Genomic DNA, 14080 nt, shown 5'->3' with positions numbered 1-14080 from the left:
GAGATGCTGCTGACTGTGATATTTCTTTCATACAGCTCTGCTTTCCCAGGAGGATTATAAAATGCTTTCAAACTATGAAAGAGTTGTATGCATATACAGTTCAAAATTCTCTTTCTGTGGTTTTATAAATACTTCACAAATTTTATTTCCATCTAGCTAATGCTTATGGAGTCTTCATGAATAGAGAAATCATTCTTTCTATTAAAATGCATTAAGAAAAATATCACTGTTAAAGACAGAATTGTATGTGGCTTGCTAAAAGCTCTAGAGTCCGGCCCATTTGGGACACTGTATTATATATATCTAGGATAGTATATTCTTAAATTATGGCCAAAAGAGAAAAAATAAATTTATTTTGGGGGGATTTCCCTCGTACTTACCTGTGTAATTACTCTGCAACAGTCACAGACAAAATTCAATCTCAACAGCATGGATTCGTGTAAAAGATAGATTTAAAAGCTCAACTGAATCACTCTGCTATTTCATACTCTTTTAAGATTACGTTCTACTAAGTCAATGTACTGGTTTGTTTCTTTGGTCATGTGTTGGTGCTTACATTCTAACCCAAATCCATGTTAACCAGGTGAAACCATCACATTCTTCTGGGTGAGGGTTTTTGGGACAGATAATCCCATTGTTTGCAATGACTCCTATGGCAAACCATTCTAAATGGTGCCACTGATTTTACTTTTTCCAAGATGACAAAAAGGGCCAGCATAAAATCACATTAGATCTGAACTCCATATGCATGGGCCTGTCTCCCCACCCCACCTCTTACTGATTAGAAAAGAGTCCTTCAGTGTTTTACCTCACTTGTCTCAGAAATCAAATTTCAGAGTTTGCGTATAAAAGCACATGCATAGGGGCCTCCCTGGTGGCGCAAGGGGTTAAGACACAACCTATGAAGCTATCCGCAGTCACTGCAGCACAAGTTCGATCCCAGCCAGGGAGGTGACCCATATGGCGTAGCAGACCTCTCCTGACTCACCAGCTGCTCCCCTCAGCAGTATATTTCAGTTGATCGGCCTGTTCTGTTCCCCACTCTGTCTCTGGTGAATCCTCTCACCCCCCACACCTCTGGCCTGTACTCCAGTTCTTGTATGCATAAATAAATAAATAAATCTTTTTTTTAAAAAAAGAAGAAAGGAAGAGAGAGAGAGTTTCTGAAGTCAGAATAATTTCCATTTTTATGGAATTTGCTTTGAATTGAATCTCTCACTTAAAACCATTGAAGCATTGTATATCAAAGAAATGGACATCAAGAGTGGAATACAGATCATAGATCTAAAATGTGGAAATAGATTACTGGAGGAGCATGAAAAATTTGCTCATTCCTGACAGAGAAACTGACCATCATTACTATAACTGTCTCTTTGAATCTTGATTCAGGCCTTTTCATATTTTCTACTAAAGAGTAAAATTTCAGAGGCTTGAAAGAAAACTGTCAGTATGCTGGAAGGTTTGTAATTTTCATATAGCTTTTAATAAACTGCTACATGTTCCAGTCAAACTTATATTGCTAGAAAGATGAGACAGAAGAAAAAACAAACTTATTGTGAATCTTTTCAGCCAGCAAGAAGCAATCCAAGATAGTTGAGATTCAAAACAGTGCATTATCCCCTAAATAGTTGGAAAAACGGAATTTTGGGTCCCCAGTTAGTGAAAATAAAAGCAGAGAGGCAAGAAACTCGGCATATCAGTGTACAATTACTCTGTAACAAATCACCAATAAGTTAGTGGTTTAAAACAGCACAGATTTATTCTGTTTAAATTCTGGAGATCATGACCTCCCTCATGGCGCAAGGGGTTAAGTCTCAGCGCAAAGACGCTGTCGGCAGTCACTGTGGCATGATTCGATCCCTGGCCAGGATGCTGACCCACATTGCGCAGCAGACCTCTCCTGACTCACCTGCTGCTCCCCTCAGCAGTGTATTTCAGTAGATCTGCCTGTTCTGCTCCCTACTCTGTCTCTGGTGAATCTTTTCACCCCACTCACCCTCCCTTCTCTGGCCTATACCCCAGTTCTTGGAAGCATAAATAAAATAAATTAAAAAAAAATATATTCTGGAGATGAGGAGTCTAAAATCAAGATGCTGGCCAGGTTGTATCCTGTTCAGAGGCTTCAGCAGAGAATCATTTCCTTCCCTTTTTCAGCTTTCAGAGGCTGCCCAGGATCTGTATATCATGATCCCATCCTCATATTATTCTAACCTCTTATTTCATGTCACAACTTCAACTATTCCCTTTGGACTTTTTGCCACCTTTGGTGATTATTTCATCAGATTCAACTTGCTAATTCAGTATAACCTGCTCATCTCAAATTCTTAATTTACTCAAAGCTATAAAGTCCTCTTACCATGTAAGATTACAAATCACAGATTATGGGAATCAGAGCTTGGGTATTTTGGGCACAGTTAGCATTCAGTCTATCACACTTACATGAAGATATTAGGGGACCCAGAAAAATACTGAGCCCTCAGGACTACCCCTCAGTACTCACTAGTACTCAGCATCCTTTTGATTGAGAAAAAAAGTTTCTTGTGACACTGTTTTAATCCTTGGATCCAAATAAGCACAAAGGCAACTCTGGACTTTCTAGTTCAAGAGCGCGTTAAATTCATACAGTTTAAGATTCTTTGAATTGAGTTTCTGTAAATTGCAACCCAACCAGTCCTGATTTGTATGCTTGTCCATGGTCATGAAGCAACAGAGCTAGGATTTCATGCCAGGTCATCTGATGCTTAAGCCCGTACTGTTGACCATTATAGGGGTTCACTGCTGATACTGCTCATTTGCCCTCCATTTGAGGAGTTTTCTTTATTCTTGTTTAGTGTTCTTTCTCCTCACTGCCCACCCCACCCTACCTGTCTTGGCCACTGGCACCTACAAATCACTAATTTTGGCTTCTCAGTTCAGGGCTACATTCTCTTCTAATCTTTACCATGTACCCAAACAGTTTATTTGAGTACTTTTAAAAAAAGGTATACAATGACACTGGGAGACCAGGCCAAGGATTCTAGGACCATGAAGACATATATAATTCCTGGGGTATAGAAAAGGCTTTATTTTGAGAGAGATGATTAATAATTCACCCCTATACCCAAGTCACCAACAAAGTTGTAAAACATTCTTGTAAGATGCAATTGAAGTTTCAAACTCTGTTGTTTTGAATTTTTAAAATTTATGTGCTACTCAAAGACAGCACTATTGACTCTGGGAAAAAAAAATCTTTTACCTCAAGATCTTGTATTGCTAAAATGACAGCTATGGTTTCACACTAGGCAAAATGTAAACCAAAGTACTAAAATAGTGCAAGAAATCAACTTAATATAATTCATACTAGTTGGCATACAATTACTTTTTTTAGGTGAAATATATAGATATTGATTATTAATTTATGATATTTTGTATTTCTGTAACAGTCCACATTTGCTGGACTATCTTGCCATTTGGAATGTCAATCCCGGAAGTGTACCAATTCAGATTGTCTACTCTTTAGGCTGCATATTCCCTTGAGGCATGCATAACTCTATTCCCTAAAGAAGATTCTAGGGTTTTAGAGCTGAAAGTTTGCATATGTTACAACACTGGTTGAGAGAGATGTTGGTGGCCCATAGTGCCAATGTTGCTTCCAGACTAAACTGCATTTCCCAGAATTCCCTTTACTGCTTGTATTTAGAAAAAGAAAGCCTAGCTAAAAGAAATTTTCCTTTGCAAGATTTGTAGGGTTAAGCGAAGCAGCAGTTATTTTGGGTTCACACATACTGATGTTGATGTGCTTGATCACCCATTGCATGGAGCACCTTCTGATTCTTGGGCCACGACCAAGGATATCAGCTTTTTCTGGAAGACTCTCACACCACTAAGGTCAGAGACAAGAGAACGTACACAAGTTTTTAGTTTTTCTTTGTGTATGACAGCTTGTGCTTGTATTTGCAGTTTGTTCTTGCTTTCCCCTCTATGTGTATACCTTTCCCTTTCCAAATGCCTGCCCTGTTGACTTCAAGCTTTAGCACCAGACTTGACAACAGACTGGCAGAGATTGTTTAAGCTGCAGTCATAATTATATGAGGCCGAATCCTATCCAATAGATGAATGGATAGATAGACAATAGATAGAGCTCAGAGATAGCTTTCATAGTGGTTCTAACTTTCTCTTTCAATCCCTATTAATAAAATATTAATATTCCTGTCCCAACTATGCAAATCACTTTATATAAGAATTGGTTGCAAGTTTCCAGGATCAAAAACCGATCATTTAGGGGCCTGTATCCCTGGTGGCGCAGCGGGTTGAGCGCCGCACTGTGAAGCTGTCCACAGGTTCGATTCCCAGCCGGCCCTGGAGACACCCACATGGTGCAGCAGACTTCTCCTGCCTCGCCCACTGCTCCCCTCAGCAGTGTCCTCATCCATCTGCCTGTTCTGCTCCCTGCTCTGTCTCTGGTGAATTCTTTTACCCTCCCGTGCCTCTGACCTGTACCCCAGTTCTTGTATAAATAAATAAATATTTAAAAAAAACTTATCATTTAGAGATATTTCTCATTTTTATTCAGTGCTCATTGGCCATCTCCATCTCATAGCTGTAATATTAACTGTCTTTTATCACATGTTAATAAATGTCAGGGTTTTACGACTTTACCCTAGATCTTGTTTCTAGATCTAATATAGTCTTAACATCAATCATTTGACATTTGACAAGTAGAATATGGACATTTACATAATTTTATTTTGATACTTTACATTCTCATGTGAATATCCTTTCGTTATCATATTTTGTTATAAATTGATTATGGTTATATTTATAGATCCCATGCCATTAAAAATAATAATTAGGAAGGCAGACAACTATTCCAGTAAATCATCTTTAAAAATGTCCTGTTTCATGCAGTAGATTGTTAGTGTCAACAAATTTTTTGAAAAAAAGACATAAAGAAATCAATCCTATTTACAAAAACATCAAAAAATATTAAAAATAAATATAAGGAGGTGGAAGATCTCTACTTTGAAACTATTCATGAAATATTATTTACAATAGACACTACTTAGTAACAATCTAAATGTCCAAATGATTAACGAATGAACAAAGGAGTTGTAGTAAATATATACAGTGAAATTTTATATAGCTATTATTAATGAGGACATCGCTCCAGTTTCAACATATGGATGGTCTTTGAAGGCAATATGCTAAGTGAAAAAGGAAATACAAAACAAACTCATTGAAGAAGAGGTCAGATCTGTGGTTATCAGAGTACAGGGCAGAGGAGGAAGGATTAAAAGAAGGTGGTCAAAAGATACAAATTGGGCCTCTCTGATGGCACCAGGGGTTAAGCACAGCACTGTGCAGCCATCTGCAGCCTCTGTAGCACTAGTCTGATCCTGGGATCCCCGGCCACCCACAGGGTGCAGCAAAACTCTCCTGTCTTGCCTGCTGTTCCCCTCAGCCATATATTTCAGTCAGTCTGCCTTTTCTGTTCCCTACTCTGCCTCCGGTGAATCCTCTCACCCCTCACACCTCTGGCCTGTTCCCCAGTTTTTGTATGCATAAATAAATAAATCTTTTAAAAAATATACAAATTACCAGTTATATGATAGTAATTACTGGGAATGCAGTGTACCATATGATGGCTATAACAACAGTGCTATAAGGTATAAAGGAAAGTTGTTAATACGAAAGTGTGTGTATGTGTGTGTGTGTGTCTGTACCAAGAAAAGAAGAATGTCTAAATCACCAGAAGCTCTTATTGATGGAGAGGGCCTCACATTGAAATCTATATCACAAGCATTACCTTTACCTATGGTGCTTTTCCTGATAAAGCTTCATAACTAATCTCCCACCACTAATTCATACCTTTCTTCTTTTTGTCTTTAGCTGAAAATGATATGGAAGGGTGTGACTTTGGACATATCAGGGAGTTACTCAGTCTCTCTTGATACCGAGCAGCAAGAGGCACTAAAACTGGCCAAGGACAGTTTCCAAATAGTTTACCAGTCACTGTCTGAGTTCTTCACCTGCGAGCACAACTGCAAGACTACTCAGGTTCAGAGAACAAGGAGAATGGGGTTTATTTAACAAACCAGGAAAAACAAAGGTTTACTGGGGCCACAAATGGCCATTTACTTCACCCAAAGTAGTGCCCAATGTTCTAAAATCCTATACACAAAGGCTCCCAAGATCATCTTCCCTCCAAGGAGAACATCGAGCTCCTACCCTAAACAAAAGGCCATGTTCCCAAGATGGCATCTTCCCACCACTGAGAGCCTGGAGCATGTGGCAGCCAGACTATAGGCCAGGATTCAACTCACAAAGGTAGCAGAACACACAACAGGAGATGCTCACCAATGGTGCCGAGATGTGCCAGCACAGCAGCAGAAAATAGACAATCAAAACAGCAGCTACAGCAGCCAAATGACCTGACAAACAGCCCATACTCACACAGATCAGTGAGGCATCCAGCTCTGGGTCTTTGTTTTCCCTTCCAGGCTGTAACAGCAGCAAAGCTGTGAACAGTGTCAGTCGCCTGGCTATCCGCAAATCCTCTGACCTTTTCTTCTCTGAGTTTGGCGGCTGGAAGCTTCTCCATGTCCTTTAGAGGCCTGAAAACAGCCTTCTGGAAGATTGACTTGGTGGGGACAGAAATGGCTGACCCAGAAATCACTGGAGATCCCAAAATGCTAAAGTCCCGAATACTGAATCCTAAACACTGAATTCCCAACACTGAATTGTGGGGGCTGCAGCTGCAGTCCATTATATTTCTTATCAGGGTCTCCACCCTCACCAATACTTTGTTTGCATTTCCCCTGGGGCTATCTATCCTTACCCCTTACAGGGGCCTCTGCCTATAACAGTCTTTGGCTTCAGCCACTGGTTACACTCTGAGAGTCACCCATGTATACATGAGAGGTATACATGTTAATAAAGTCCTGTTCCTTTTTCTCTGGTTCATCTGTCTTTCATTATAGGGGTTTCAGACAAAAACTCAAAAGGGTAGAGGGAAAATTAATTTCCCCCTTTTTACAAACAAACAAAAAAACAAATAATTAGTGTGTTGGGTAAAGAAGATTTGTCACCAGTGGCGAGCATAGCTCAGTGTCCTTTGGGATCCAGTAGAAAGTCTCTCAAGTACAGCATGAAGGAAGTGAGACCAGGTTGCCATGTACTTGTCCTCTCTGATATGTGCTCAAGAGACTCAGCTCTAGCCATAATTTTTAAAGGTGATAAAATAGTAATTACTCTTCAACTTCTCTAATTCTTCCCTTCAGAAAAGATCCGAAATGTGTTTTCTCTGGAGTAAAATTTATGTGTTAATTTGACACAATTCTAATTTTATTAACTTACCCTTGATTTACAGATAATTTTTAAATTGTGTACCTACTTAATTCAAGGCAGATGTTACATGCTGGGGACTCTTATAAGCAAGTTAAACATGGCCCCTATCCAGATAAAGCCTAGCTTCTAGTTGGTGAAAGAGACATTACATGGACAATTATGCACTTACTTGTTCAGTCACAACTGAGAGAAGTCCTATTCCTCTGAAGGACAAAGTTAATGTGTCACAGATAATGTGTCCTAATCCTGAGGGTCTGGGAATGTGTCATTAAAGAAATAGTACTTCATCCTAAGAGCTGAGAATTTAAGAGGAATTTTAGATTAGGGGTCTGACATTGAAGAAGAGATGGGCATTTCAACCAGAGGGAGTGACATGGGCAAAGACTACATCCATTTTGCACTATATGAGATCCAAATAAGGAAAGAATGAACGTCTTCTTTTAAAAAGAAAGGAGTAGTAGCTTGCAGAAGTTTTACATAAATACCTGATTGTGTTTCCCCCAAGGGCAGGCTGTGTTGGTGCTATATAATCTTACAGCATCATTCAATATCAGCAGGGAATATAGAGAATAATTCCTATTGGGGAGGGAAAGCTTCACGGAGGAAATTATATTAGGGTTTTTAAGGATCATCTGGTCTTCAATCAACATGCACTAGAGGATGAGAAGCTATAGATTAAATGATTACTCTGAAATTACAAGAATTTTTTGTATTATTGAGATGGCAGAAATTTGGGGGGTTTTCTTAGTTCATTTCTGGGGATCCTGAATGCATTCCATGGAATCTGCAATCAGAACCACTTACAGTAAAGCTGTCCTGTTTACAGGTTTTTGTTAAGCTGTTTTTATTCTTTAATAAATAAGAAACAATGCTATTGTTCCCTACAAAATAGCTGAGGTTTTACTTGAACAAAATCTGTTTGAAAATGTTAAGCTGGTTATGCAGAACTAATATGCCTCAAGGTGGTCATTCTCTGTGGATTAAAGCTGTGGAACAATTGTGGCTCCTGTTACAAGGAAAATGACAAAGAGCCATTATGAAAAGGGACAAAAATCTCTGTTCCCAGAGGGGGACTGACAAGCTGAAAGTCCCCCTCTACAAGCCAACACAAAAGCCTGATTGCCTCAGATCGTTTGTTTATGTAAATCAAAGGACTGCCATTAATTCTGAGAGCCAGACTGCTAAGCTACAAAGAAGGTATCCACTGGGCAAGTTCTTGCTCATGGGCTGGTGGCACAACTGACAAATTCTATTGCTTTTATTCTAAACTCTATGTGAATACCTTTAGGAAAAGAAGCTTGTTATTATGTACTAAAGTAAACACTTTGCAGTCTTCAAGTAGGAGCTAGAACTATAGGACTTGAAGGCAAGAGGACATATCTGAGCAAGAATCTGTTTCCTCAGTTTCCTCACAGCTCTCTCCAAGTACTACTCAGCTCTGCACCATGACAGATGTTCCAGTGACTTTCCATCAGATTGAGTGTAATGGGGATACACCACCTGAAAATGGTCAACAAGCAATCACTAAAATCAATGAGGAAATTAGCGATGTGGATGGCACCTCACCCTACTATAGAGTGGAACCTAGTCTTGAAGATTTACCCTCAGAAGGAAATCAGGAGCAAAGTGAAACATTGCAAGGGACTATGTTACTCAACTATTCCACAGATGAGAAGATTCTAAAAGGTAAATCTCTTCATTTCTCTTCTATCTGCTTGATTCGATTTTTAAACTCACAGGATTTTTGGACAACTTGTTATGACAGTTATGAGCTGCACATCCCTTCACCTCTGCCCCTCCCCAGTGAGGCCCTTCTTCTACCCAGACTGCTTAGCTTAAAGATGAAACCAGTGTCTAGCACCAAGTCCAAATTTATTTATTTGAGTGCTCTGTGACTCTGGATGATGTCCCTAGACTCCTAAAGCCTTATTTTCTTATTTTAAAAAATGTAAGATAATAATACCAAAATTTGCAGGGGTGTTGAGAAGATTACCAAGAGCTGGTTACATTCTAACTGTTGTTGTTTGTTATTATTAAGTACATCCCCATTATTATTTGAGCAAAGGGAATTAAGAATATCATACTTGTTTTCTAAATATACCTGAAACTCTCTGAATCCATGGTTCCAGAACTTAAATAGATATTAATCAATAGGTTTATAAGTAAAAGGAACAAGTCAAGATGAGTTGGAAGAGTAAAATAGTTATTTTTAGTGATGACAATTAAAAATCAAAGAAATCTTTACTTATAATCTAAACTTACAGTTTATTTACCCTTGAGCTATTTAAATATTAAAATATTAATCTTGTTCATTTTTCTTCCAGAAAATCCAGAAGAGAATCTCTATATTGTTCATAAGGCCATTACAGATCTTTCTCTTCAAGAAAAAAGTGTTGATGAAATGACGTTCAGAGAAGGTAAGAGCACCTACCATTTTATACACAGAAATTGTTTGACTGGATATGAATGACAAGTTTTTACACGGGATGTTTGGTGATTGTGAAAAGTCAATCCAGGCAATACCTTCAATACCTTTAAGGCAATACCTTAAAGCTGATATAGGCAGATAAGAGAGTCTTGATTTATCTGTGAGTTCCACCTTAGAAAGTATTCCAGACACCATAAAACTGAGACTGAGAGGACTGGTATAAGTGATTGGCACACTTTGACCTGATGATGTATCTGTTTCTCAATATGTTAGTCCACTAAATTAACCTTTCTTTTTGGCTTAGTGTCTCCAAATCTCTGTCAGACACCTTGCAAAATGTAAATGTTTAAAAATTGGGTTTACCCTGAAAGTTTACCATTGACATATAGCTTAAAATAGTCTTACATAATCTCTAGGAAAATTCTAGGTCTCTGATGTAAGCATAAAAATCTAAATCTTGTCAAAGAAAGTTCCCAAGTGATGAAGTTAATTTTAATTGTATGCTTTCAGAAAATGGGAGAATAAAAAGAACATTGATTTTTTTTTTTTTAAATGACTGTATTAGGTTTTGAAAAAATTCAAGAAACTAAGAGTCCAAAATCTCTTATGCTTCTCATAGACATGCCTACTTTCAAGCATTTTCCCAAAAAAAGTACAGGATAAAATTAATCATTTATTTCCTCTCTTGCAATTATCAACATCTTAGCTCAAACTTGAAATCAGCTTGTTAGACCGAAGCAGTTTATCTTAGGTAATACCTTACCAGGCCAAATATTGAGAGACTTGGAGCAATATTAGAACATGACATAAAGCAGATGCCAAGGAACATATTGGTGTGATTGCAATGTCCCAGGTTTGTCCCCTTTGCCTGGATGCTTCTCAGGTTGTGTGCTGACCCCATGTAGTGGATCCACAGCTAGACACTTGAGAAAGTATAACAATAGCCATTGTCAAGTTCTTACATTAATCAGAGATAAGACTTAAGACTCCGTGAAATGAACTCTGCTCTGATCTTCTATTTGTAATGTAGCAAACTCTCAGAGGCAGGAATAATCATTTATCTAAAACTCCTTTCAAGTTTCTGGCTAGGAAGTCCATTGGAGAAAACATTTTCTAGGCTCTTTCATTTTCATCAAATAGAGAATGAGAGAAAATAGATTTTTAAAGTAGATGGTCACTGGGCCTCCCCGGTGGCGCTGCGGTTGAGCGCTGGGTTGCGAAGCTGCCTGCAGCCTCTGCAGGGCCAGTTCGATCCCTGGCTGCTCCTCGGCCACCGGAGGAGGGTCCCACATGGCGCGCAGACCTCTCCTGCCGCTTGCTGCTCCCCTCAGCAGTGTACTTCGGTCCTTCTGCCTACTCTGCTCCCTGCTCTGGCTCTGGTGAGTTCTCTCACCCTCCCGCGCTTCTGACTGTACCCAGTGCTTGTATAAATAAATAAATAAATCTTAAAAAAAATAAAGTAGATGGTCACAGGGTGACTTTTTTCTTGAATGAATCTCTGTGTTTGGTGGAGCATGTATTTTTCCTGTAGGACAGAAGTTCACATTTTGGTGTCTTTTATTTTTCTCACATTGACAAACAGGTATAAAGTCTTGAAGGAGAATACTCCCTGTTGAAAAATAAGAAGGTTCTAAAAAGTTTGTGGAAAAACTATAATTTAAATTCAAGGAGTAATTTCATGCATGACAACTCCATACCCCAAAACTAGGACATTGCATTCACACCAATATGTTCCTTGGCATCTGTTTTATGCGATGTTCTAATATTGCTCTAAGTCTCTTCAATATTTTGCCTGTTAAGGTATTACCTAAGATAAACTGCTTAGGTCTAACAAGCTGACTTCAAGTTTGAGTTAGATGTTGATAACTGTAAGAGAGGAAATAAATGATTAATTAATTTTATCCTGCTCTTTTTTGGGAAGCATGAGCAAAATGATCAGTTTCTTGGTTCTTTTGGAAAAAAAGAAGCAAATCCAAGCTTAAAAGTATATCAAATATTCTAATGCATATCTTTTTTAAATGTAAAGAACATTCACAGGGCAATAAGAACCTGATAAAAGCTGTATATAATTAGGAGTGATAATCCATCTTCTCTCTCTGTAAATTTATATTCTAATTCTTAGAGATAGAAGCATTAAAAAAATGAAGAGTAAAAAATTTTGAACAGAATGGACTTGCAAACATTTCAAGAGAATATAAAATTATGGATGGGAAGGACTAAGAGCAACATTTAGCCTATTAACTCATTTAAAGACTTTAGGAAGGGGACAGTAAAACTAGGTATGATAAGGCACAAAACACTGACAATAATTCTAAGTGATGTACACTACAGCCTGAAGCTTCCCATAGAAGTCCTTCAGCAGCAGAAGCTCAGAGAACAGCCTTATTATCTTTTTAGCAGGCTCAATAAATATTGTTGAGAATATGCCATTATGACCTGATAGTGAAATTTGTGATGACTTAAATCTTTGAAAAATCACTATTTGGTACTAAACAAGGTGAGTTAATTGATTGTCATTTGGAATTTATCTAAGATGATAGGTTAATCTATCATTTTATAGTATGACCTAAAAAAGATTTTAAAACCTTAACTCTCATGATGGGCATATCTTAGACAACGCTGTGTGTGCTTTATTGGATTTTGTGCCTCAGTCAGCCCACTACAGGCCTCCTGAACACCCATAGCTCCCTGCTCCTCCTTTTACATTGGGTTCTCTGATGACTCTCAGGAAAATGGTGGCAATTATTGAAAACGCTACTCTGAGCATGACCAGAGGTGGATGGTTGTCATTATTTCTATTATTAGAAGAAAGCCATTTATTCCCTCTGTTTTATTCTTCTAGTTTTCCTTAAGGAGTGTGTTTGTGTGTATGTGTGTGTGTGTGTGTCTATAGTAAGATATAGATCCAAAATTATATATACATATATATATTTTTTTTTTCATATAAGCAGTCATGACAAGCCAGGATTTTTTAAAGAGTGTGTTTTATAGGGGACTGAGGTGATCGTGCACAGGTGCATTAGTGAAAGAAATTCTGTGGGGCCTACACCTGTGGGGGTGGGGAGAAGCAAATATTGTTTAAAAAATGAACAATGATGTAAAAAATAAAAAAAAATATTAAAAAAAGAGTGTAAAAAATAAAGTTTAACAATACTCTGCATACTGAAAAAAAAATTAGAGTGTCTTTTATGGAATACCAGTATCATTAGATATAGTCTACAACAGAAAAGTTTCATAGTTAAACAAAATTGGCTATGCCTATTTTCTTGGAAATTTACAACACTCATTAGCATTTTAAAGGTTTGGATAAATTCTGAAGACGTTAAACTTAACTGTGTGTGTTTTTTTAAAGATTTATTTATTTATGCATACAAGAACTGGGGTACAGGCCAGAGGTTTGGGGGTGAGGATTCACCAGAGACAGAGCGGGAAACAGAACAGGTAGATTGACTGAAATACACTGCTGAGGGGAGCAGTGGGTGAGTCAGGAGAGTTCTGCTGCACCATGTGGGTAGCTCCCTGGACAGGGATTGAACTCGTGCTGCAGAGGCTGTGGGTAGCTTCTTAGATTGCGTCTTAACCCCTTGCACTACCAGGGAGGCCCTACTTAACTGTGTTTAGTGCAGTGTTTCCTAAACTCCTTTGATCATGTAGCCCATTTTGTGTCGTGTAAAATATGTTAGTAATCCACAGACTAATATTCCATAAAACACGTGTTGGGAAATGATTCTCCAGAAAAATTATTTGGAGAAAAACAATTGGGTATTTTGACACCTGCGCACATCTCAATTACCAATTGATTTTGCTACAGGGCATCAGTGGGAGAAAATTCCTCCGAGCAGCAGCAACCAGGAAATAAGTAGACAACAAGAAACAATTATTGAACAGCCTCTGGAAGACAGAGAAGATGAAGGTGAGAAGAGCAAAGCTCACCACGCAACTGAAATAGAATGGTTGGGATTTAGGAAACCTAGCCAAGGGGAGGTGCTGCATTCTAAACACAATGAGGAGCAAGAGGTTTGGGATGAAGAAATTAATGATGATGATGATGATTGCAATGAAGACGAAGATGAAGTTCGAGTGATAGAAATTAAGGAAAAAAAAGAGTATTCTCAATTAAAAGAGGAAGGCGATGTAAGTGAAGATTCCCCCCTCAGCAGCCCCAGTTCCCAACCTGTGACACCTGATGAGCAGCCAACCTTAGTGAAGAGGAGTGATATTTCCAGAAATGCTTATTCAAGATATAATACAATATCTTATCGGAAAATCAGGAAGGGGAATACTAAGCAAAGAATTGATGAATTTGAGTCTATGATGAATTTATAA

The 14080-nt window shown here is 38.3% G+C and overlaps 1 protein-coding gene across 2 annotated transcripts; it reads left to right on the top strand.

Moving 5' to 3' along the window:
• The first annotated feature begins 8771 nt into the window (after window positions 1–8771).
• On the top strand, window positions 8772–14080 carry ERMN (ermin). 2 transcript variants are annotated; one of them, XM_037521835.1, is made up of 3 exons: window positions 8772–9012; window positions 9711–9743; window positions 13566–14080. In XM_037521835.1, the coding sequence occupies exons 1-3, from the start codon at window positions 8772–8774 to the stop codon at window positions 14078–14080; spliced, it is 789 nt and encodes a 262-aa protein (XP_037377732.1). The 2 variants fall into 2 exon arrangements, with proteins under 2 accessions (XP_037377732.1, XP_037377731.1); XM_037521834.1 differs by having other exon boundaries at window positions 9651–9743.

Source organism: Talpa occidentalis, unplaced genomic scaffold (assembly GCF_014898055.3).
Source record: "Talpa occidentalis isolate TD23 unplaced genomic scaffold, MPIMG_talOcc4v2.1 talOcc4.3, whole genome shotgun sequence".
Taxonomy (NCBI): Eukaryota; Metazoa; Chordata; class Mammalia; order Eulipotyphla; family Talpidae; genus Talpa; species Talpa occidentalis.
Note: the sequence above shows the minus strand (reverse complement) of the source record. Positions and strands in the feature narration are given on the sequence as shown.